Here is a 22,444-nt window from a genome sequence, read left to right on the forward strand (position 1 = left end):
GCCAACCATACTTTAGCGTGCCTTGGCTCAACTTAAAAAAACCTATCTAATCTCATAGGCTTTCTCTAGAAGGTAATTGGAGTTGGACCTCTACTGTCACTGATTGACACGGTGACACCTCTCAGTCATTAACATTTACAAAATATGCCATCCTCACATAATTTCTCCCACGTGTCTATTTCCTTGAAGAATACTCTGTCTTGTTTTTCTTCTGTTATATTCTCATTCTGCCACGTCCCTGTCACCCTACCATTTCCTTTCAACCAAACGCCCTTCCGTACGAATTGTTTTCTTTTTTTAATTGCACTGTCAATTATTAAATGAATATTTAAGAAATTAATTAAAATATTTTGAATTAGTTTCTATAAAATTTAAAATCTTTTTTTTTTTTTATAAAATTAGGAAATTTTGGATTAGACCAAACTTCCATACAAGTCAATGAAAATTTTGCTATTAAAAGAAGGTTATTTATGTAATTTACTTGGTGTTGTACACCGAAAATTTTCAGAGCCTTCACCCTATCCACTCCAATTTACAAAATTCTATTTCCATGATAAATTATATTTTTAAATAAATATTATATTCATGAAAACAGACCTGGTTTCTCTGTTTTCCCCTAACTAAAACAAGCCTGACATTCTCTCTCTAGAAAGTTAAGAGTTAAGACGCAAGAAAAAGACTCATTACTTGCTTTCTTTTGCTTCTCCGTTAACAGTATTCTTTTACTTTCCCAAATTGCCCTCTGCTTCCTTTCAAAACTCCATTTCGCTCCTCTTTCCTCAGAGATTCTAACAACAGTCAAAGATCCTCCCCTACTTCTCACATATTTTCTCACCTATTTTCTCGCACTTTCTCTCGTTTTCTCGACTATGTCAGGCCTCCGCCGGAGTTGAAAGGGATTGTTGCGGCTAAAACGCTATGGATTTGACTGAAGGAGTCGGAGAGAGCTCGTCTCCGCCGCGTAGCTTCGGAAGTTTCAGTAACTACGATGTGCGAAAAGACGTGTTTAATCGGTTGATAGTGTGTGGAAATGAAGAGGCTGTGTGTAATCCGGACTTTCGCGAGCAGTTGGATGCTCACTTCAATCGATTGCCTGCGAGGTAATTATGGAAATAAAGACGTGTACGTTTTTGTCTTTTGGAAAAAAAGAGTTCGAGTTTGTTGTTTTAATTTTGAATGTGAACATTATTGTTGTTATTTTGAGTTGTTCAAGTTGAATTGGAAGATTCAGATTGTACGGATTGCGTCATTTACTCTGTTAGTGTGTTGCATGTAGTCATGTAGATTTGATTTTCTTTTAATTTTGTTTTTGGTAAATGACTTGGACTTTTATGTTGCTTTCTTTGGTTGGAAACAAAAAATCGAAATAAAGAGAAAGGAAAAAGAAATGGATGTTGAATGGAAATTATTTTGATGGAATCTGAGAAGTATTTTCTCCTTGATTTTCATTTTTTTTTTTTACATTTCCTTGCAATTAATTTTTTTCTTGTGCTGATATATCTACATGCTGCTTGAGTATCCTCAAGAAAATGAGCTAACTGTTTATACTATTGGATCTCTATGCTTATATTTGTTTTTATTTTTTTAATTTTTATTTGTTGTTTACAAGGTGTAGTGTTAAGGCTTGACCTCTTGAGTAGAGTTCTATGCAACCTTTTATCTGGTGGGGCTTGATGAACTTTTTATTGAACTATGTACTCTTTTGATATAGCTTGAAAATAGGGTCGATGGATCAAGAAATTGAAATTAGAATATGGGAGAAAAAGAGGATCAAAGGTAGATATAGATCACAAGAAGCGGGAAAAGATAAACTTGGGTTTGAGAGAAGAGCAGTAGAGGTAAAGGAGAGCAAACAGCTCTTGAATGAATTATTTCTAACCACAATTTGTCATCGTTCTTACAGCTCTAAATTGAGCATTTATATAGGCATATTTTCTATTGTGTAATACATAAAGATAACCCTGATCTAATAACTAATCATGATTAGGTCCAAAAGTTACATAGAATCTTCCTAAATACATTCTAAACTTATGTCAGAATCCATGATCACAGTTTTTTAACTTAAAATCTTCTGTACATAGTTTTCAATAAAAAGAGTTAGATATTACTTCCATAAATAAAAATCTAATAAAGAAAATAACGTCTTGTTGAATCTTTCGAATTTCCTATATTAGACTTTTCTGTTCTCCTAAAATCTGATATCTTTTTGCGGAAAGGATGATAAATTACATTGTCAGTAAATTAAGTTGCATCGTTTTTTGTATCAGTTATGGACTTGATGTCAATATGGATAGAGTGGAGGACGTTTTGTTACATCAAAATCTTCTTGCACTTGCAAAGGACCCAGAGAAGCGGCCTGTTTATCATATCCGATTCATGGAGGTAGTATATTTTGTTCTGCAGGATGGTAAATGCTTGAATTTTTTTTTTGTTGATGTAATTTCGCNAAGGCTTGACCTCTTGAGTAGAGTTCTATGCAACCTTTTATCTGGTGGGGCTTGATGAACTTTTTATTGAACTATGTACTCTTTTGATATAGCTTGAAAATAGGGTCTATGGATCAAGAAATTGAAATTAGAATATGGGAGAAAAAGAGGATCAAAGGTACATATAGATCACAAGAAGCGGGAAAAGATAAACTTGGGTTTGAGAGAAGAGCAGTAGAGGTAAAGGAGAGCAAACAGCTCTTGAATGAATTATTTCTAACCACAATTTGTCATCGTTCTTACAGCTCTAAATTGAGCATTTATATAGGCATATTTTCTATTGTGTAATACATAAAGATAACCCTGATCTAATAACTAATCATGATTAGGTCCAAAAGTTACATAGAATCTTCCTAAATACATTCTAAACTTATGTCAGAATCCATGATCACAGTTTTTTAACTTAAAATCTTCTGTACATAGTTTTCAATAAAAAGAGTTAGATATTACTTTCATAAATAAAAATCTAATAAAGAAAATAACGTCTTGTTGAATCTTTCGAATTTCCTATATTAGACTTTTCTGTTCTCCTAAAATCTGATATCTTTTTGCGGAAAGGATGATAAATTACATTGTCAGTAAATTAAGTTGCATCGTTTTTTGTATCAGTTATGGACTTGATGTCAATATGGATAGAGTGGAAGACGTTTTGTTACATCAAAATCTTCTCGCACTTGCTAAGGACCCAGAGAAGCGGCCTGTTTATCATATCCGATTCATGGAGGTAGTATATTTTGTTCTGCAGGATGGTAAATGCTTGAATTTTTTTTTTGTTGATGTAATTTCGCTTTAGTGCTTGTGAAAAACAACTCATCTTTTTTTTTTTTGACTTGTTTGTCACTAAATTGCAAAAACCAAGTGTTACTTATGAAAACATTGGATTTTTTATGTAGCTTTCTTTACATAAGATGATCATGAAGAGCAACAAAAAGTAAAATGTGTGATCTTAGAAAATTTCTTGTATAGTCTGAAAGTATGTGGTATGTTCAAGATAAAATATATAGAATTGCATTCATTTTATTTAGTTTAGTCTCAAACCTTGATATATTGCCTTTTATTTATGGAATTATGATTGTTGTAATTTCCATTTTGCACTTAAGAGGAGTGAAAAAGTAAAAACCGTTTGCTATGTAGATGACTTATGACTTTCTTTTCACAATGAGATTATCATAGAGAAGAGTTGCAAATGAAATATGTCATTCAATGAAATAATTTCTTTTATACTTTATTTTGTTGCATATATCAAATGTTAATCTTTCTTCACCTTTTATGATCTGTATGTATCTACAAAGCAGACCTAAGTGCTGAAGAATTTTACATTTTGCATTTTACTTTTTAACCACGAATATATCAGTTTTGTATTTCTTTCTGCTCTGGTCTTTGGGTTATGTATCTCATATTCTTTGCTATTTTTACAAGTATTCTTACTTTATGATATATGCATTATGTACTTCTCTGTATTGCTGGTAGAACATTTGCACCAGCCCAGATGGTACTGAGGATCAACAGTATATAAACGTTATTTCTAGTCCAAGGCCATCTCTTGATGCAGATAATGAAGGAGTTGTGCCATCTCATAAGAGGTATTTTATTTGTGAAGGTCTTATATGCCCATGTCTACCTCTCTCTTAGCTTATTAACCATGAATTAATTTGTGATATTGCATGAAGCTTGTAGTTTTTGATTCCTGCTGTTTTAGATGAGGTTTTGGTGTAGTTAAAAAGGTTATTCAATGTGTCCTTTTTTTATATTTATTGGGGACTTGTGTCATTTCTATAAATAGAATCAAGGATTCTGCAATTGACTTTGAGCCTTGCTCTAAGCTTGGGGACCTCAATTTGGATGTTAGAAAGGATACCAATGATTTGGAGGAAAGATATCTTACAGATCAGTTCTCAGGAAGGTACTTCAAATCTCCATCAGTTTTTCTGTTTTTTCTCATTAACCTAGTGATAGGCAAGGAGATTTCCAATTTAAGGATTGTAATGCTGTTTGCTTTTGGTCGGTGCTACAGTTTTGCTTTAAAATTTTACCAGTACTTTTCTGTTTTATTGTTTTTTTTGTTCGCTGAATTAGAATTTGTCCTATCAATAGCTAGTCCTAACTGATATAAAGATTATAAACGAGATGAACAAGAATTGGATGTAACAAAGGAGTTTTTTAAAATTGCTATTCCGTCTAGAGCTTCACCTTCAACCTTTGAGGGTATAAATTCAGGGAGAGAGAGATAGGAAGAGTGATATCAGTTTGAGTGAGTAAGAAAGTGAGTGCGTGTGCAAGTGGGAGAGAGAAAGTGAGTGCATGTGCGAGTTAGAGAGAGAAAGTGAGTGCGAGTAAGAGAGAGAAAGTGAGTGCATGTGTAACCTACCTTCCAATTCTCTTCTTGCCTAACAGAATGCCTTTGATCCAAAGCTTTTTGTTGATTTTTGGCTTGGTTTCTATATCTATTTTCATTTTAGGCTTCATTTGCTAGGTTTTTGCATTGAGCTTGTACCTGCGAAGGAGCATTAAATGCCCCACTTTGGTTGGGTTCAATTTTAGTATGATTTCTCATTCTAGTTTGGCCTCTCTACATCTGTTTTTTCCCCCTTAGCGTTGAGGGTTTACATAATTAATTAGGCCTCTTGATAGCTTAAGCTTTTAGATTTTGTTTCCTGAAAAATAATAATGTACATAGTCATAGTCATCTTCTGAGTAAGAGTAAGCCTAGAGTTGAATCATACTTGTTGCATCTTTGGTCTCCTTTGGCAGGAAATTGAATGTCCATCAATGCTTCTATGCTGTTTATCTTTGCACTTATGGGCAAATCTTTTTTCCTTTCTGAAGGACTGTGTCAGTTCCTAGTTCTGGATCTTCAAGTAGTTGAGGAGCTTGCTCGATCAATTTTTGATTTTCTCCAATATTTGGGATTGGTAGGTAGACACCAAAAGTCTCAATGACCATTAGGCTTTTGGAGCACCTTTAAACTTCCTTGAAATTCTGCATATTGCAGAACCACTTTGAATTATTTGAGAAAATAAATGATCATGTTCACAACATTTAGATCTAATAGGCTATATCCCAAATATTGTCGAGGCATTTGCTTGTCCACCATCCTTGCATTTAGCTAGGTCCACAAGAACCTCATTGTGAATAATACCAAAACTTGAGATCACTATCATGTTGCATAATTCTTACTGTTATATAAATTGAGAAATGGGAAGAGCCTAAAGATAACAATTTTATTATTTTATTGATGATGAATAATGTAAGTTCTGCTCCAGTGTAATATTTTGGTAAAAGAAATGATAATGCTGACAAAAGATGGAAATCTAATTTTGAGTTCCTAAATTTTTTTACTTGAGGTTCAAAAAATTTGTTAGATGGTTAATGGAAGCCATATTTGTTATATTAGTCATAGAATGGACATAAGCATACATGGAAATAAGTTGTTTGTTGGGAATTGTAATGCAGGCAAGAAACTTTGAACATTCATGAAGTAATATTTTCTACAGTAGACAAACCAAAACTTCTTAGTCAGGTATGTATGAGGAGAATTGTGTTTCCTTCTTCATTATTGAGTCCATTTTTTATCATTGTGAATGCTTTAAACTTCTATGAACTAGTAATGCTTCTGAATGCATGTTGTTTTGACTGAATTTAATGATGTTTAAATTAGCTTCTTGAATCGTTCTAATTTTTTTTGCCATTAAAATATAAAGCTCAGTGCCTTTTGGTTTCTCTGTTTGTATGTGAAATTGCATTTAAATCCACGATTGTATTGAGTTTAAAATTAAGAGAATTACAAAAGTGGAACTGATAATCCATCTACTGCTAATTATTCTGAAACCTGTAAGACGTATTGTAATGTGTGAAGTGCTATGTTTTCTAATATCAAAAGAAAAGAAATCCACAGCTTAAAATTTTGAATCCGTCTTCTTCTCCATTTATTTATTTGTTTTTCTGTGATAAAATTGCAATTTCAATAGATTTTAATACTCTTGTAAGGCTTCAGTATAATTGCGTAATTAATTTATATCAGAATGAACTTATGGCATTTTAACACCATCTTTTCTCTAGTAGACCTAATCAAGCTTAAAAATGCTGATATCAAGATTGTGATATCTTCTAACGAGGAGCCATTTTCTTCTAGCTTTCTGCGTTGCTTTCTGACATTGGACTAAATATTCGAGAAGCACACGTGTTCTCTACAACTGATGGCTACTCCTTGGATGTATTTGTCGTGGATGGATGGCCTGTTGAGGTATGTTCTTACTTTCTATGGTGTTTATTGTCTTCTTGCACTTTGTACTTTAATGTTTTTGTGTCTTTATATTTGTCTGCTGGACCACTGATTAACAGTTTTTTTACATTTTATAACTCTTGAGATGCAATGCATACCCTATTTATCATTTAGCTGTTCCTTCAATAATGCCGATCCTTTGCTCACCCTTGTATGTATCTTCGTAGTGTTCATAAACTGCAATGAGAAGTTTTTTTTTTTTTTTGTTTCATTAGAGGGACATTTTCTTTCTATCTTGTTGGCCTTGGTTTAACATATTTATACAAAATTGGTGGCTATTATTTTTGACGCATTATATTGCTTTTGATTTTTGTAGTAAAATTTGTCAAACCGACCTTTTAAAAGGAAGTATGCTTTATCCTAGGACAATGGCCTTATAATATATTAAGGAGCATTGTGATTATATTTCTTTATGACAGGGATCTGTGCTGAGTCCAAATGTTGCTCACTTTGCAATGTTGTGCCCAGGATACAGATGGTTTGTATAAGGCGACGGAAAAAGCAATTGCTAGAAGTGAGGTAAACTTTTTGCATTTTGATCCTCTCTTATATATATGTGGTTTGGTTGTCTATGCTTCCATAGAGCAGTTCAGGTGGTTCATCTCAGGGGATAGGAGAGTGTTCCTGTAAGTTGCATGCCACTATATATCATATATGTTTTGTTTCTTTAAAAACTCAATGTAACTAAGCCTTTATTTCAGTTAAATTATCAGCTCAATTAATCATTTTATGTTTTATTCGCTGTTTCTACTCTATGGACTTGTTTTCTTGTACCTACTGCCGACATGATTGCATTCTTGGAAGTAAATGGAAGATGCATTTATTGTGTCCAGCACACGTATAACTGTGATTAAGAATTTTGAAGCACTCTTATAATAACTAAATGGTTGAAGTAAACATGAATGTTAATAGACCTCTTATTATGGTTTTGCATTGGAAATATAGGGATCATGGTCTGGTTCTTCAAATTCCCGTCCAGCTGTAGAGAAGGCATTAGCAGCACAAACAATATCTGGAGATTGGGAAATAGAACGAAAAATATTAAAGATAGGAGAAAGAATTGCATGTGGATCTTGTGGAGACTTGTAAGTTGTGTCTATACAGCCTTCCTTCTTCCTCAACTTTGTTTTTCATTTTATTTGTTACTCACTTTTTTTCTGGTGCTTGTTAAAGGTACCGTGGCGTTTACCTTGGTCAAGATGTTGCTGTTAAAATTCTTCGATCTGAGCATTTAAATGATGCTTTGGAAGATGAATTTGCTCAAGAAGTGGCTATTCTACGGTAAGTAGTTTGAAGTTAAAGTTCACGTTGTCCCTTGAAATTAAGTAGTTTGAAGTTAAAGTTCACGTTGTCCCTTGAAATTGAGTATTGTTGTTTATGTATACATCATTTCATTACGGCCTCTTCTCCTTCATTTAGACTCTTACTGATGGTAATTGCCTTGAGGAGGCCCATCTACCAGTTGCTTATTTACTGAGTTCAATAGCAGAAACGAGATTCAGACGTGGGCTATTCATTGCACAGATTTAAAACTCAAAAAGTAAAATTTATCAGTATATTTAAAATTCAAAGAATAAACCATATAGAGAAAAAAATAAAAAACAATTGTTTTAAGTTTCAAATCCTTTATAAAAAGATGGGATATATTGACGTCCCTTTTTTTAATTGAGAGTAATTTTCTTCAATTCAACCTCTAATTTATATAATATTGTGTGCATAAGGAGACAAAAGATATAAACTCATCAATTATCCTTCCACCAAGCAATCAAAAGCCAAAAGGCTTTATAAATATTATCTTTTAGCTCTTCTACTTTGGTGTTTTTTCACTATCATTGTCAGACACATAGTGTTGCTATCTTGGAAATTTTTGCACCACAAAATTGAAATAACTTGTCCTCCATACTGTCAAGGTTTACAAATTTTTTTCTGAAATTTTTTTTTTCTACATATTTTTTTGCTTAATTTGAAGATTGTCAATAATTGTTTTGCTTTAAATTTAAAATTGGTACTATGATTGGTTCCTGAAAGATTAGATTTCTAGTTCCATCACTGTCTTTGTCCTATCTAGAATGAGTTGAAATTCAGTAGACCATTCACTATTTTTATGTTTAAATGCAGGGAGGTCCAACACAGAAATGTTGTTCGTTTTATTGGTGCATGCACAAAGCCCCCTCATTTATGCATAGTAACTGGTACAGAATTTTATTCCTGGAACTCACCAACTTTTTTCCTTTGCCCACATTGTTATATTCTCATGTTTAGCTTATTTTTAATTCCATAAAATTAGGCTTCAGCTCTCTTATACTTATTGCCCTATATATTGCTTCAGTGTTGTTGCGGGTGGTAATGTTATATGAGCATACAGATAAATTGTATTTTAAGGAATGAGGTTTCTTTTGCTCAACGTGTGTAAACGAAATAAGATGAAAGGGGAAATAATTCTGAAAAAACAAGGCTTTGGACAGGTTATGTGAAATCAAGGAATAATTTTATTAATAATTTAGGCAATATTTTGATCCTATTGCTTGTTTAAGTTAGATTTAGTTCCTAATTAGCTTTCTAATTTAAGTAGGATAAATGGTTTTTTTCAGCCAAGGCTTGACCACTATAAGTATTGTCTCACTTGATGGAATGTTGAATATTGGTTTTCTCCTTCAATTTTGCTAGTTTCCCTCCCTGTTCTTTCTCTCATTTTTGTTTCTACTAGTGCAGTGTAGTGTTGCGCTTATTAGCAGGCTAGATCTCTGTACCTAAGAGTAGTGTTGGTCCTCATTCTAAATTTTCATTTGAGAAAAATGTTAATTTTACTTTTCATGACAAAGTAGTCGATAATGCATGGAGAGTAGCAGAATGGAATCCGTTTACCAGGCTTACTTTCATGCCAGCACAAGTAGTTTAACTTATCACTACCTTGTAAGGGTGTTAGGAATTGTTTTTTTGCTTTTTTTGTTAAGTAAAAAAGTTTTCAAATAGCCTTTGCATAGTTTACGAATTCTGCTTAGTAGAGCCTTAGATGGTTGGGTTTATGGTCGAGGGTGCTTTGAAAGACTTCCGGAGGAAGCACCCAGATCCTTCCCATGAAGATTCGTTACAGGCTTGCCAGGATTGGACATCATATCTGGCCATGCTTATTCAAGGACTCATTAATCAGCTGAAAGTTATCCATGCCATCTCAGAGAAGGGAGACTCGTAGGCCATCCGTGAAAAGAAGTTTGGATTCGAAAAATTATGCTTAGGCAGTTCCTTCGCTGAGCACAACAGAATGAAGAGGAATTTATATAAATTGAAATCTCTATTCTTATCAAAGAGAAGGAATGAGAAAATCGAAAATTGCCTACTCTGAACAAGGAGTTCTATAGTTTACAACTCTTCTTTATCTTTATATAGTAATTGGCTCTACGATTAGCTTTATATGCTCTCCCCCGCTCTTGACTATTCAGGAAGAAGAGACTCCCAACTATCTAATGTTAGGAATCGATCTACCCAACATAATGGAAAAACAAAAATTAAAGGATAAATCGATTCTTTTAAAACCCAAAATTAGGGTAAGATTATATAGTTAACACGTTAAATCAAATTCCGCACAAAATATAAACGATCCATTCAAGGATTAGAGATCTTACACATGTTTGGAGGCCTTATCAAATGTCGCTGAATCTATTTCGCTACTGATTCTACGTAGAAACGAACGAACGGTGATCCACATGAAGACAACCGAAGAACTAAAAAGGGATTTGCTAGATCCTCTATTAGCCTTAAGAATCAAGTTTAAATCAAAGGAAATCTTTGATTCAAAAACCCAAGGGGAAACGGGAAAGAAAAGGGGAGAGACGACTATCGTTTTTCAATAAGAATAAATATAATAGAAGTTGAATAATTTTCTTCAACACACATGCACTTATATAATGTAAGTGTCAAAACCCTTTTCCAATGAGGAATAGGCATGAGCTTCAACCCTTGTATCTAAACACCCTCTCTTTTAGCATTTTATTTTAATAAATCATTATTGTAATTAAAATCAATTAATATAAATATATTAACATTTAATTAACAATAATAATTCATTTAAATATATGTGTACATATATTTAAATATAATTTTATTGATTTAATTTTAACATTAAATTAAATATAGACAACAACCTCAGCAAATTTAATTGCATTGTGAGATTACCAAAATACATTTTCGTCCTAAAAAACGAAAATACCTTTTACACAAATGATTCTTAAATTATCTTTGAAGTGTGTGACCCATAAGCTTCTCATTATACCGGCAATGAGTAGTATCGCGATTAACACCAATTAATCGTCTCACTACAAAGACTAAGATTGGCCCCTAGTAAGACATCATACCCTAGTAAGACATTATAGCCACCCGATAGATTCAAATTTAGCGAAATAACTACTTGTCAATGATATGGTTATCGTGTAATCAAATCCTTTCATCATCTGTTATCTCATCGAGACTGAAGTGCATAAATAGTGTCAACCTAAGTTACTCTCGATATGTTTTTATTCAATTACTAGACCAATGACTGGAATAATGAATTGGATTGAGCAACGACTCAATCCCACTGTGGCCACAACTTTAGGGTCATTGTCATTTACTGAATTGCGTAGTGAGATAACTTCTCTCGTACTCGGGAGTGATGAATCCTCTGTCGATTCACCATAGTTTTAATACACTCCTCGATGCAGCTAATCACTATCGTATTAACAGTTTTGAATAGAATTGCGTTGGGCTAGTGTCAAACTACAGCAATCGATGCACAAGACGCTCTGGTGATCTCAAGTTTAAGGATTACATGCACCACCATTCGTTAGAGAATTTGTTCCATAGACATTAGGGTTACCATCTATATGGAATCCTCTGGTAGATCAGTCCAGTTAACTTACTTACAACAAGCACTCATGTGTTGTACCAGGTTGTCGACAAACAACCTTACAAGTGAGATCAGTCATTGTCTTTCGACAGAGGTTTTCAACACTATGATAGTCTTACCGTATTATTTGTGCCCTTGGTCAGAATAATACTGGGGTTATCGACATTTCTAGAATGACCACCATATATGATCCTAGAGTTCTCACTATCAAGATTTGAAACACTTGATACTCTCGTTATAGTTCTACCATCCAAAGGACATATATCAATATATATAATATGATTTACACGATATAGAATAAAATGTTTTTTATTGATCAATGAACATTATTACAAAGAGTCAATTCTACAATAATTGATTGGCTCTAGGACATATACTCTAACAATCTCTTACTTGCACTATAGTCATCCATTCATGTATTTAATATCAAATGACCTTAAGTGTTATTTATGCTTCTGCTGTGACAAATGTTTTGTTAATGAATCTGCGAGATTGTCATCAGTATGCACTTTACTGATCTGCACATCTTTCCTCTCAACTATTTCCCTGATGAGATGGAATCGTTTGAGTATGTGTCTGGACTTCTGATGAAACAGTGGCTCATTTGCTTGAGCTATTGCTCCATTGTTGTTATAATAGACGCCTATTGGATCAACAATCGTGAAAACCACACTAAGTTCGGTGACGAACTTCTTAATCCAGACTGCCTCTTTGGCCGCATTGGATAATGCAATATACTCAGCCTCCATTGTAGAGTCTGTTATAGTGCTTTGTTTGGAGCTCTTCCAGCTTACTGCACCCCTATTGAGATAAAATACAAACCCAGATTGCAAACGATAATCATCTTTATCCGTTTGGAAACTAGCATCACTGTATCCTCGTACAGTGAGCTCATTTTCCCCTCCATAAACTAAGAACATATCCTTAGTCCTCTTCAGGTACTTAAGGATGTTTTAGACAGCCATCCAGTGACATTCACCTAGATCTAATTGATATCTACTACAAGTGTTTAATGCACATGAGAAATCAATCCGAGTACACAACATGACATACATGATGGATCTAATTGCTGATGCATATGAGATCCTCTTCATCCTGTTTCTCTCATCTTTTGTTTTAGGACATATCTTTAGAGAGATATACATCATGTGACATAGGAAGAAATCCTTTCTTGGATTCTTCCATATTGAATCGCTTCAATACCTTGTCAATATATGTACTCTTAACTTAGGTCAAGCAACCTATGCGATCTATCACGATAGATCTTTATTCCGAGGAGGTAGGCTGCTTCTCCTAAGTCCTTCATGAAGAAACACTTGGATAACCAAGTCTTTACTGACTGCAGGTTTGAAATATTATTCCCGCTCAGAAGTATGTCATCAATATACAACACTAGGAATGTCACTGTGCTCCCATTTTCTTTCTTGTAAACATAAGGCTCATCTTCGTTCTTGATAAAACCGAATTCTTTTACGGTTTCATCGAAACGAATGTTTTAACTCCTTGAAGTTTGTTTGAGTCCACAAATGGATCTTTGCAACTTGAATACCTTATCAGTTTGCCCATCGTAAACGAAATTATCGGGTTGTGTCATGTATACAACCTCTTCAAGGTTTTCATTCGGGAAAGTCATTTTGACATTCATTTGCTAAATCTCATAGTTATGATATGCAGCAATCGCAAGCATAATCCGGATGAATTTAATCATGACAATTGGCGAAAAGGTTTCTTCATAATCAATACCATGAATTTATCTAAAACATTTGATAACCAGTCGTGCCTTATATGTATGCATCTTGCCATCCATGCCAGTCTTCTTCTTGAAGATCCATTTACACCCTATGAGTTTTACCCCCTTAGGTGAATTTACCAGAGACCACACTTGGCTTTGGTACATGATGTCTATCTCAAATTTCATAGCTTCAAGCCATTTAATGGAATCTGGATCTGATGTAGCGTCTTCGTAGGTTTTGGGTTCAGTGTCTTGGTGGACCAGTACATCACTATATTGAGTTATGAGATAACCATATCTTTTGGGCTCACGACGTACTCTCCTAGACCTACGTGGCTCCTGTGCTACCTAAGGTGGTTCACTTTTATCCACAAATTATGGAGTAACCTCCTCATGATGTTCAACCACTTTCTGTGGCACATTTTCCCGTCCTTCGTCTAATGTACTTTGTGGTTTTATAACTTCATTGAGTTTTATTTTTCTTTTACTAGAACTATTTAGAATTTTTTTTTTCTAGGAAGACACCAGTATGAGCGATAAAAATTCTACACTTTTTTGGATGATAGAAATAGTATCATTTGGTCTTCTTAGGATACCCCACAAATATATATTTGTAGAATTTTAGGCATAGCTTGTTCGAAGTCAATTTCTTGACATAAGTTTCACAACCCCAAATCCTTGATAAGATAAGTTGGGCTTTCACTCACTCCATAGTTTATATGGAGTCTTATTTACAGACTTTGATGACACGGTTCAATACGTAAGTCGCAGTCTTTAGGGCATAACCCTAGAATGATGTAGGTAGATTACTAAAACTCATCATGGACATAACCATATCAAATAAGGTCATATTCCTCCTTTCAGACACTTTATTGTGTTGGGGTGTGTACGGAGGAGTAAATTGTGATACTATCTCACATTCCTTTAATATTCAGAAAACCTTGAGCTCAAGTATTCACCTCTTTGATTTGATCGAAGAGTTTTAATATTTTTGCCTAACATATTTTGTACTTTATTCCTGAATTCTTTGAATTTATTAAAAGCTTCAGATTTATGTTTCATAAGATAGATATAACTATATCTACTGAAATCATCAGTAAATGTGATGAAGTATGAATATTCACCTTTGGCTTCAACTGTTAGTGGATTATATACATTACTATAGATGATGCCTAACAGTTCAATAGCTCTTTAACTTTGTTCTGTGAAAGTAGACTTAGTCATCTTGCCTAAAAGGCATGACTCACATACCTCAAATGACTGGAAGTCAAAAGAGTCCAAACCTTAATCCCTTTGAAGTTTTGTAATGCGAGTCTGGTTAACATGACTCAATCTACAATACTAGAGGTATGTTTGGTTTCTATCGCTATGTTTAACTCTTTTGGTTTCAACATTGAGAATATCTTTATTGTTTAAATCAAGAATGTATAACCTCTTATATAACCTTGCAATTCCAAATAGAATACCATTCAAACTAAAGAACAACAATCTATTAGAAATCTCAAAATGATACCTTATATTATCCAAAACGGATATTGAAATAATATTTCTAGAAATAGATTGTACGTAATAACAGTTATGAAGTTCCAAGGACAAGCTCGTAGGCAAAGATAAATAGTATTCCTACAACCAATGCAGTCACATGTATTCCATTTCCAACTCGTAGGCCTACTTCTCTCTTGGCGAGCAATTTACTCTACTTTAGTCCTTGCACATCTGTACAAATGTAAGTATTACATCCTGTGTTAATGACCCAAGATGTTGAAGGAGAGAAGTTAATCTCAATCATAAACATACCTGAAGTCAAAGCCTCTGACTTCTTCTTGCTAGAGAGGAAAATCTTACAGCGCTTCCTGCAGGTGCCAGACTTGTCATAATAGAAGCAGACTACTTTCTCGCCCTTCCCAACGCCACTCTTAGGCCTAAGAGCATCCTGCCCTTTGGGTTTGAACTTGGGTTTGGCCTTGGCCTTTCCTTGCCCTTATCCTTCCCTTTACTGGCAGCAACCGATAAAACAGGCTTGGACCTTTTCATTTCCTGTTTTGTAGTCCTCAACATGTTCAGAAGCTCTGACAGGAATTTCACCATTGTGTTCATATTGAAGTTCATTATGAACGGTGCAAAAGAATCAAATAGGGATTGCAGAATTAAATCCACTTGTAAGTCTGCATCCATCCCAAACCCCAAAGTCTCAAGCCTCTCCATGTACTTGATCATTTTGAGCACATGAGAGCCAACTTGGGCTCCCTCAGTCGCGCGACTCCTAAACAACGCATTCGACATCTTATACCTTTCATATCGAGCATTTTCTTCAAAAAGCTCCTTGAGGTGCAGAATTATGGCAGCAGCGTCCATATTCTCATGCTGCTTTTATAGCTCAAGTGTCATTGATGCTAACATAAGACATTAAACGCCATTAGCATCATTAAGAAATTTTTGATAAGTATCCTTTACCTCCTAAGTGGCATCAGGATCAAACTCAGCCATATATGGCTTATTAAGGATATACGATTTCTTTTCGGACTTCAGTATAATCCGAAGATTACGATATCAGTCCGAGAAATTGGATCCATCCAGCCTGTTTTCTTTCTTGATTATCGGTCGCAGACTCATAATGTTCAATTTGGTGAATCTACAATTGCAGAAAAGTAAATGTCATTATTATTTAATATGGTCTTTTATTAAAAACGTTTCCACTATTTTCCTCAAGTCAATAGCTCTCATTATCAACTTGGGAAAGCCCGTTCGCTTTCCTATTGGACTGAGATCACATCTAGCCCATTTCAAACCTTCGCTTTGGCGAACAAACCTAAATGGGTTGATTAGGTAGACCAACAAACATTATTACAAATAGTCAATTTTATAATAACTGATTGGCTCTAGGACACCTACTTTTAACAATCTCCCACTTGAACTATAGCCAATCATTCATGTATTTATACCACTTGTAAGTCTGCATCCAACCCAAACCCCAAAGTCTCAAGCCTCTCCATGTACTCAATTATTTTGTGCAAGGGGTATTTTCGTCTTTTAGAACGAAAAGATATTTTGGTAATTTCACAATGCAATTAAATTTGCTGAAGTTATCTATATTTAATTTAATGTTAAAATTAATTCAGTGAGATTATATTTAAATATATGTACACATATATTTAAATGAATTATTATTGTTAATTAAATGTTAATATATTTTATAAATCTATTAAATGATTTTAATTACAATAATGATTAATTAAAATAAAATACCAAAAGAGAGGGTGTTTGGATACAAGGGTTGGAGCCCGTGCATATTCCTCATTAGAATAGGGTTTTGACACATGCACTATATTAGTGCATGTGTATGTGTGTTGAAGAAGATTATTCAACTTTTATTATATTCATTCTTATTGAAAAGTGGCAGCCCTCTCTCTCATTTTCTTTCACGTTTCCCCTTGGGTTTTTGAATTAAAGATTTCCTTTAATTTAAACTTGATTCTTGAAGCCAATAAAAGATCTAGCAAATCCCTTTTTGGTTCTTCGGATTGTCTTCGTGTGGATCACCGTTTGTTCGGTTTTACGTTGAATCGATAGCGAAGTAGATTCAGAGACATTTGATGGAGCCTCCAAACGTGCGTAAGATCTCTAATCCTTGAATGGATCGTTTATATTTTGTGCAGAATTTGATTTAACGTGTTAATTATATAATCTGTACCATGATTTTGGGCTTTAAAGGAATCGATTTATCCTTTAATTTTTGCTTCTCTGCTGCGGTGGGTAGATCGATTCCTAACATCTAATAAGACTAATACCTATACCGCATAAAGAAGGTCAACCTCACCCCAAGTAATCAGAGCTTTCTTCCCCTCAGGTCAAAGAGTAAGAACCCGCTTTCGAGCTAACCTTACATGGAGCTACCTGCCAACAAGCATCAAGAGTTCTCATTCATGGCTAACTAAGCATTCGTTTGGAGTTGGTTTTTATTCCAAAACAAAATAGAAGCCATACTCATATATGAGAGAGAGAGTAAGGACGTTCTTATTTATACTTTGTGGGGACCATGTTTAAATATTATTGGATTTATCATTATTGGACTGAAATTATATTTTACAAATGAATCCAATGGTATTTAAGCAGGTCTGCACAAAATTTACTTGGGGACGTCCTTACCAGAGAATTTCTATGTGTGTATATATATATATATGGTTGTTCCTTTTTTTTATGATGTTGGTGAAAATTGATTTATTATTTTATGCTTGTTACATTATTTCATCCTGTTCGTAGTAAGGAGGATTTGTGAAATTTCAGAAGTCAAGCTTCTGTTGTGTATTTACTTTTAAAATTTTAAATCCAATCCTTATTTCCTTTCTTTTCATGGTAAACATCATCAAATGTAATTGTTTCATGGCTTTACCTTAGGAATTTTTATAATACTAAAGATATTTGTTAGTACATTTTCTTGCCTGTCTTTGTTTGTTATTTTCTGGGTTCAGAAAAATGCACTCATGGACACTGTTTTCTCTTGTAGAGTATATGCCTGGAGGAAGTCTGTATGATTACTTGCATAAAAACCATAATGTCTTGAAGCTCTCTCAATTGCTGAGGTTTGCAATTGATGTGTGCAAAGGAATGGAGTATTTGCATCAGAACAACATAATTCATAGGGACCTTAAAACAGCAAACTTGCTTATGGATACCCAGAAAGTAAGAATTTTCTTCAATATCGCTGATTTGATTAAATTGTTCTATTTTGTCTTAAACAGGAGCCTATCTTAGAATAATTTTGATTCTTGACTTATTTGATTGTTCTAGGTGTCTAGGAACTGAAAGAGATTAACTTGTAAACTGGGCCATGGTGTCTGGGAAAAGTTGGGTTCTTCCTATTAAAAAGTTGCATACTGGAAATGGAATTGACTTGTCATATCAGAAATATGTCATGCCCATGGGTGAGCGAGTCAAGTGCTATAAAAATCTTTTTGTTCCTTTTTCTTGTTGTAGAGAATTGAATAGGATTTTCTAGGTTGGTTATTGCTTCTGAGAGAACTTTCTAATCTTCATTCATTGTGTGAGGCACCTCGAGTTAAATATATTCTCACAGGCACTTCTAATAAACAATTGGTTGGTAAAGTATATAGTCTTTTTGAATGTGGGCACTTTTGATTTACTACCCTGTATATTTTCCATACGGTTTGGTATTACATAGATTAAACCTTTTTTTTATTATTTTACTATTATGTTAACATTGGTTATTGTAAATTTGAATTTCATGATTCAATAGAGAGCAATTTTACCTTCACAATCTATTTCTGTAATTAAAAGTATGTTTTCTCAAGGTCATTAAGGTGGCAGACTTTGGTGTTGCTCGGTTTCAGAGTGAAGGGGGAATAATGACAGCCGAGACTGGAACATATAGATGGATGGCTCCAGAGGTCTGTCTTTTCAATGTTTGCTATTCTTTTTGCTTTTTTAGCTTTTAACGCCAGAGTGTCTGACACTACATTTATATTCCAAAGTTTGAGATATTTGTGAGACTAATATGCATTTGCAAATTATTGGCAATCTCCACTCTTTGTTGTCTTAATCATCAACTAAGGAAAGTAATGCCCTTTGGGAGAGGACCAGCTTGGTAAAGGACCAACTGATACAAGTTTTTATGCATCTGAACTATGAGTATTGAATCTCTCTGGTTTTAAGAATTGAATTATGAATTATTTTGGAAGTTGAGGACAACAAATCACTTATTATTTTACCAGTGCTACTTCATCGAATAAGGGTTTCCTGCTTTTCACTTCTCAATAGTAATGGAACATGTTACACAACAGCATTTACAATTACCTTCTTTCAATGAATTCATCCCTCCAATACCAAATAGCATGTCAGTTTGATTTTAGATTATGAAATTTTTTCTTTTGTGCAGTACATCATGTATTTTAAAGACTTCTGTTTACTTCACATGTTATACCTTGTCATTTTTTTTTTCTTTGCTTTTTTTTTTTTTTTTTGTTCACAAGGTTATAAACCATCAGCAGTATGATCAGAAAGCAGACGTATTTAGTTTTGCTATTGTACTGTGGGAGCTAGTAACAGCCAAGGTATTTACTAAATTTGCACAATTCTGTGGTTTTGTATTATACAGTTTGCTTTTTATTCTACAGTTTACTGGATATGTGGAAGTTTCGCAGTCAAGATAATCTTCACCAAGCCATTGTTTTGGTATTCAGGTTCCATATGATAACATGACTCCCCTTCAGGCTGCACTGGGAGTGAGACAGGTTTGCACATCTTACTATTTAGTATAGAACTACCGTATCCTCTTATTTTGGATTGAATAGTTTCTTTTAAAAGCACATGACAACATGTATATTTCTCTTATTTTAGAGATGCATACAAACAATTTTTTGACTAATATTGGTAGCACCTGTCTCAACAATGAGAGAGTAGGGTACCTCGCAGCTTCCTGAAGGAAATATCTGAGTTTTCTTTTGCATATCAGATTTGCTGTTGGAACAGTTACTAATTTTCTGTAACATCAGTTCAAGCTTGTTAAAATTTGCAAGCAAGTCCTAGGATCAAATTCTGCTTAAATTAGGGTAGAAAGTGGTTTGGTTTAAGATTATGAACTGTAAAACACAAATATTAAAAGAAAAGGCTTATGAATCTTTTAAGATACCATATTTGAGAATCCATGGTTCACAATCTGATTGATTCAGGTCTCATTTAACTTTTCTTAAACATGTATTCAAAACTGATAGCATCTGTCTTTAATACTAGTTGCGTAATACAAATTTAGTGCCTCAAAAAACAGAAGGTACATTATTTCTAGATTTTTAGGCTTAGTTGTGAACTCATTTGTCTAATTTATGACCATACATGTAGATAAAGGAAAACAGAAGGTACAACTTGCTATGCTTAGTGAAGAGTACATGCAGTATATGTCTGTGCTTAATTGTTAGAATGCTCAATTTTCCAGGGACTGCGCCCTGATCTTCCCGAGAACGCTCACCCAAAACTTTTAGACTTGATGCAGAGATGCTGGGAAGGGGTTCCTAACAAGCGGCCTTCCTTCTCCGATATAGAGCTTGAACTTGAAGCTCTTGTGCATGAAGTTCAGGTAGAAATCTCAAAACTTCTTTTCTTTTATGAATTCGTAGTTTCTGAAAACTAAATTAAAAATATGTGAATCTTAGGAAACTTCGGGAGCTGTAAATGGCAAATGAGCAATCTAAACACACAATGTCGTAATCGGCACGTTTTGAGGCGTTTGTGTTGTGTTGTAAGTTGAAAAGAGAGTTATAGAGGTTTACATATTTTACAAGTGAGAGAGAAATTGACCAAGGCATTCCTATACCGCATGAGATAGACTTATAAACAAAAAAAAAAAAAAAATAGTGACTCGTATTTATACTAGCTAGTTTTCTTCTTTGCTTTCCCACTTATAAGTTGTAAAATCTGCCCTTGCTGTGAGTAATCAGATACACAACTTTTTGATAGATGTGGTTAAATTACATTGATAATTAGAATTTTTTCATCAAATTTAATAATTTCTTTTCCTATCACAGAATCCGCATGCATTCTGTCGTCATTTTAAGTAAATTTATATTGAAGTTGTCATTGTGATATAGATATGTAAGAAATAAACTACACCTGGGCCTTGAAAATCATGCCGAGTATATAGTATATACCCGGGTGGGCTAGGGTATATTATATAAGGTTTTACAAAATTACAGATGACCCCACCGAGTGAAAATTTTCTCAGGCTTGGGCTTGCATGGACGTAGCCTAGGCAAGCCCGGGGTTTTAACAATGTGTTTTATACAACATTTTTCTTTTTGGCAACACATTATTAACAAAAATTAAATGAATTTCTTGCAGTTGATTAGAGAGCAATAGATGTCATATAGTTTCAGTTAAACATTCATATAAATCATGAAAATTCAGTTATATTTCCACCCTGCGAAAATTAGAAAATGTTTCGGATGGCAACTCTTTCATTATCCAAGTTTGATCACCAGTAAAATGGGACACACTAAAGAGGGTACGTGTTTAAATCATTTTAACGGGTTTACTTATCATATTATATAATTAAAAAAAATAAATCTTATGACAAAGTTCAAATTTTGGAGAGTGGATGTATAGAGTATATTTGAGTGCGTATAATGCCTCATCATTTAAAATTCTGTTGCATAATTTTGAGTAGCTCTCAGCCAAATTCTGGAGCATGTTTTATTAGCTTATTTACTTGTACAACATTTACTTGCATGTAAATTTTGCATTTTTATTAGCTATAGCCTTTTGGGCCCTTTTGATATAAAGATAAAAATAATATATTATGTTTTCAAAAACTTTTCTCAAGTTTTGAGTAGTGTTCAATCACCTGTTTCAACATGAATTAAATTTTTTGGATTCCAAACTACATCTTGCATTATTTATTACTTTTTCTATATATATATATATATATATATATATGCTTTCGCTGGCCTGTTTAATTAAAAACACAACACAGCAATAGTTTGGTTGAAATGAATTGATTGATTGAAGATGTAATATATATATGCTTTTGCTGGGCTGTTTAATTAAAAACACAACACAGCAATAGTTGGTTGAAATGAATTGATTGATTGAAGATGTAATATATATATGCTTTTGCTGGGCTGTTTAATTAAAAACACAACACAGCAATAGTTTGGTTGAAATGAATTGATTGATTGAAGATGTAATATATATATGCTTTTGCTGGGCTGTTTAATTAAAAACACAACACAGCAATAGTTTGGTTGAAATGAATTGACTGATTGAAGATGTAAGCCTACTAATAATCGGTCTGAATTCAGAATATAAATAAAAAGAGAGAGTAATTTTCACAAAACGTATGCTTCCGATAATACGTCTAGATTCAAATAAAAAGGGAGAGAAAAATCTAATTTAGTCGTGGAAATTATCAAATATTTAACCAGTGAAAATTAATTTGTTCAGAGTAAGAAATGAATTAAATCAAAGAGCGGATCCTTAATGTTCTTCTTCTCTACCTAACCAAGTGGTGTTGTCTGGAATCTAAAATTTTATAAGACAAAAGGAAATCAAAACAT

At 33.8% G+C, this 22,444-nt stretch overlaps 1 protein-coding gene across 4 annotated transcripts; it reads left to right on the forward strand.

Annotated features, from left to right (window-relative positions):
• The first annotated feature begins 628 nt into the window (after window positions 1-628).
• Window positions 629-20,744, forward strand: LOC116143384 (serine/threonine-protein kinase STY46-like). Of its 4 annotated transcripts, none has more exons than XM_031428834.1 (16): window positions 629-1,122; window positions 2,268-2,382; window positions 3,957-4,069; window positions 4,270-4,389; window positions 5,940-6,006; window positions 6,619-6,729; window positions 7,237-7,287; window positions 7,714-7,853; window positions 7,942-8,049; window positions 8,887-8,960; window positions 17,887-18,062; window positions 18,692-18,787; window positions 19,370-19,450; window positions 19,580-19,630; window positions 20,329-20,469; window positions 20,546-20,744. In XM_031428834.1, exons 1-16 carry the CDS (start codon window positions 1,031-1,033, stop codon window positions 20,573-20,575), a joined length of 1,566 nt encoding a protein of 521 aa, XP_031284694.1. In that variant the 5' UTR covers window positions 629-1,030; the 3' UTR covers window positions 20,576-20,744. The 4 variants fall into 4 exon arrangements, with proteins under 4 accessions (XP_031284694.1, XP_031284693.1, XP_031284695.1 ...); XM_031428833.1 differs by having other exon boundaries at window positions 630-1,100; XM_031428835.1 differs by lacking the exon at window positions 4,270-4,389 and having other exon boundaries at window positions 630-1,100.
• Window positions 20,745-22,444: the final 1,700 nt, after the last annotated feature.

The sequence above is a fragment of the Pistacia vera genome, unplaced genomic scaffold, assembly GCF_008641045.1.
Source record: "Pistacia vera cultivar Batoury unplaced genomic scaffold, PisVer_v2 Contig43, whole genome shotgun sequence".
Classification (NCBI taxonomy): Eukaryota; Viridiplantae; Streptophyta; class Magnoliopsida; order Sapindales; family Anacardiaceae; genus Pistacia; species Pistacia vera.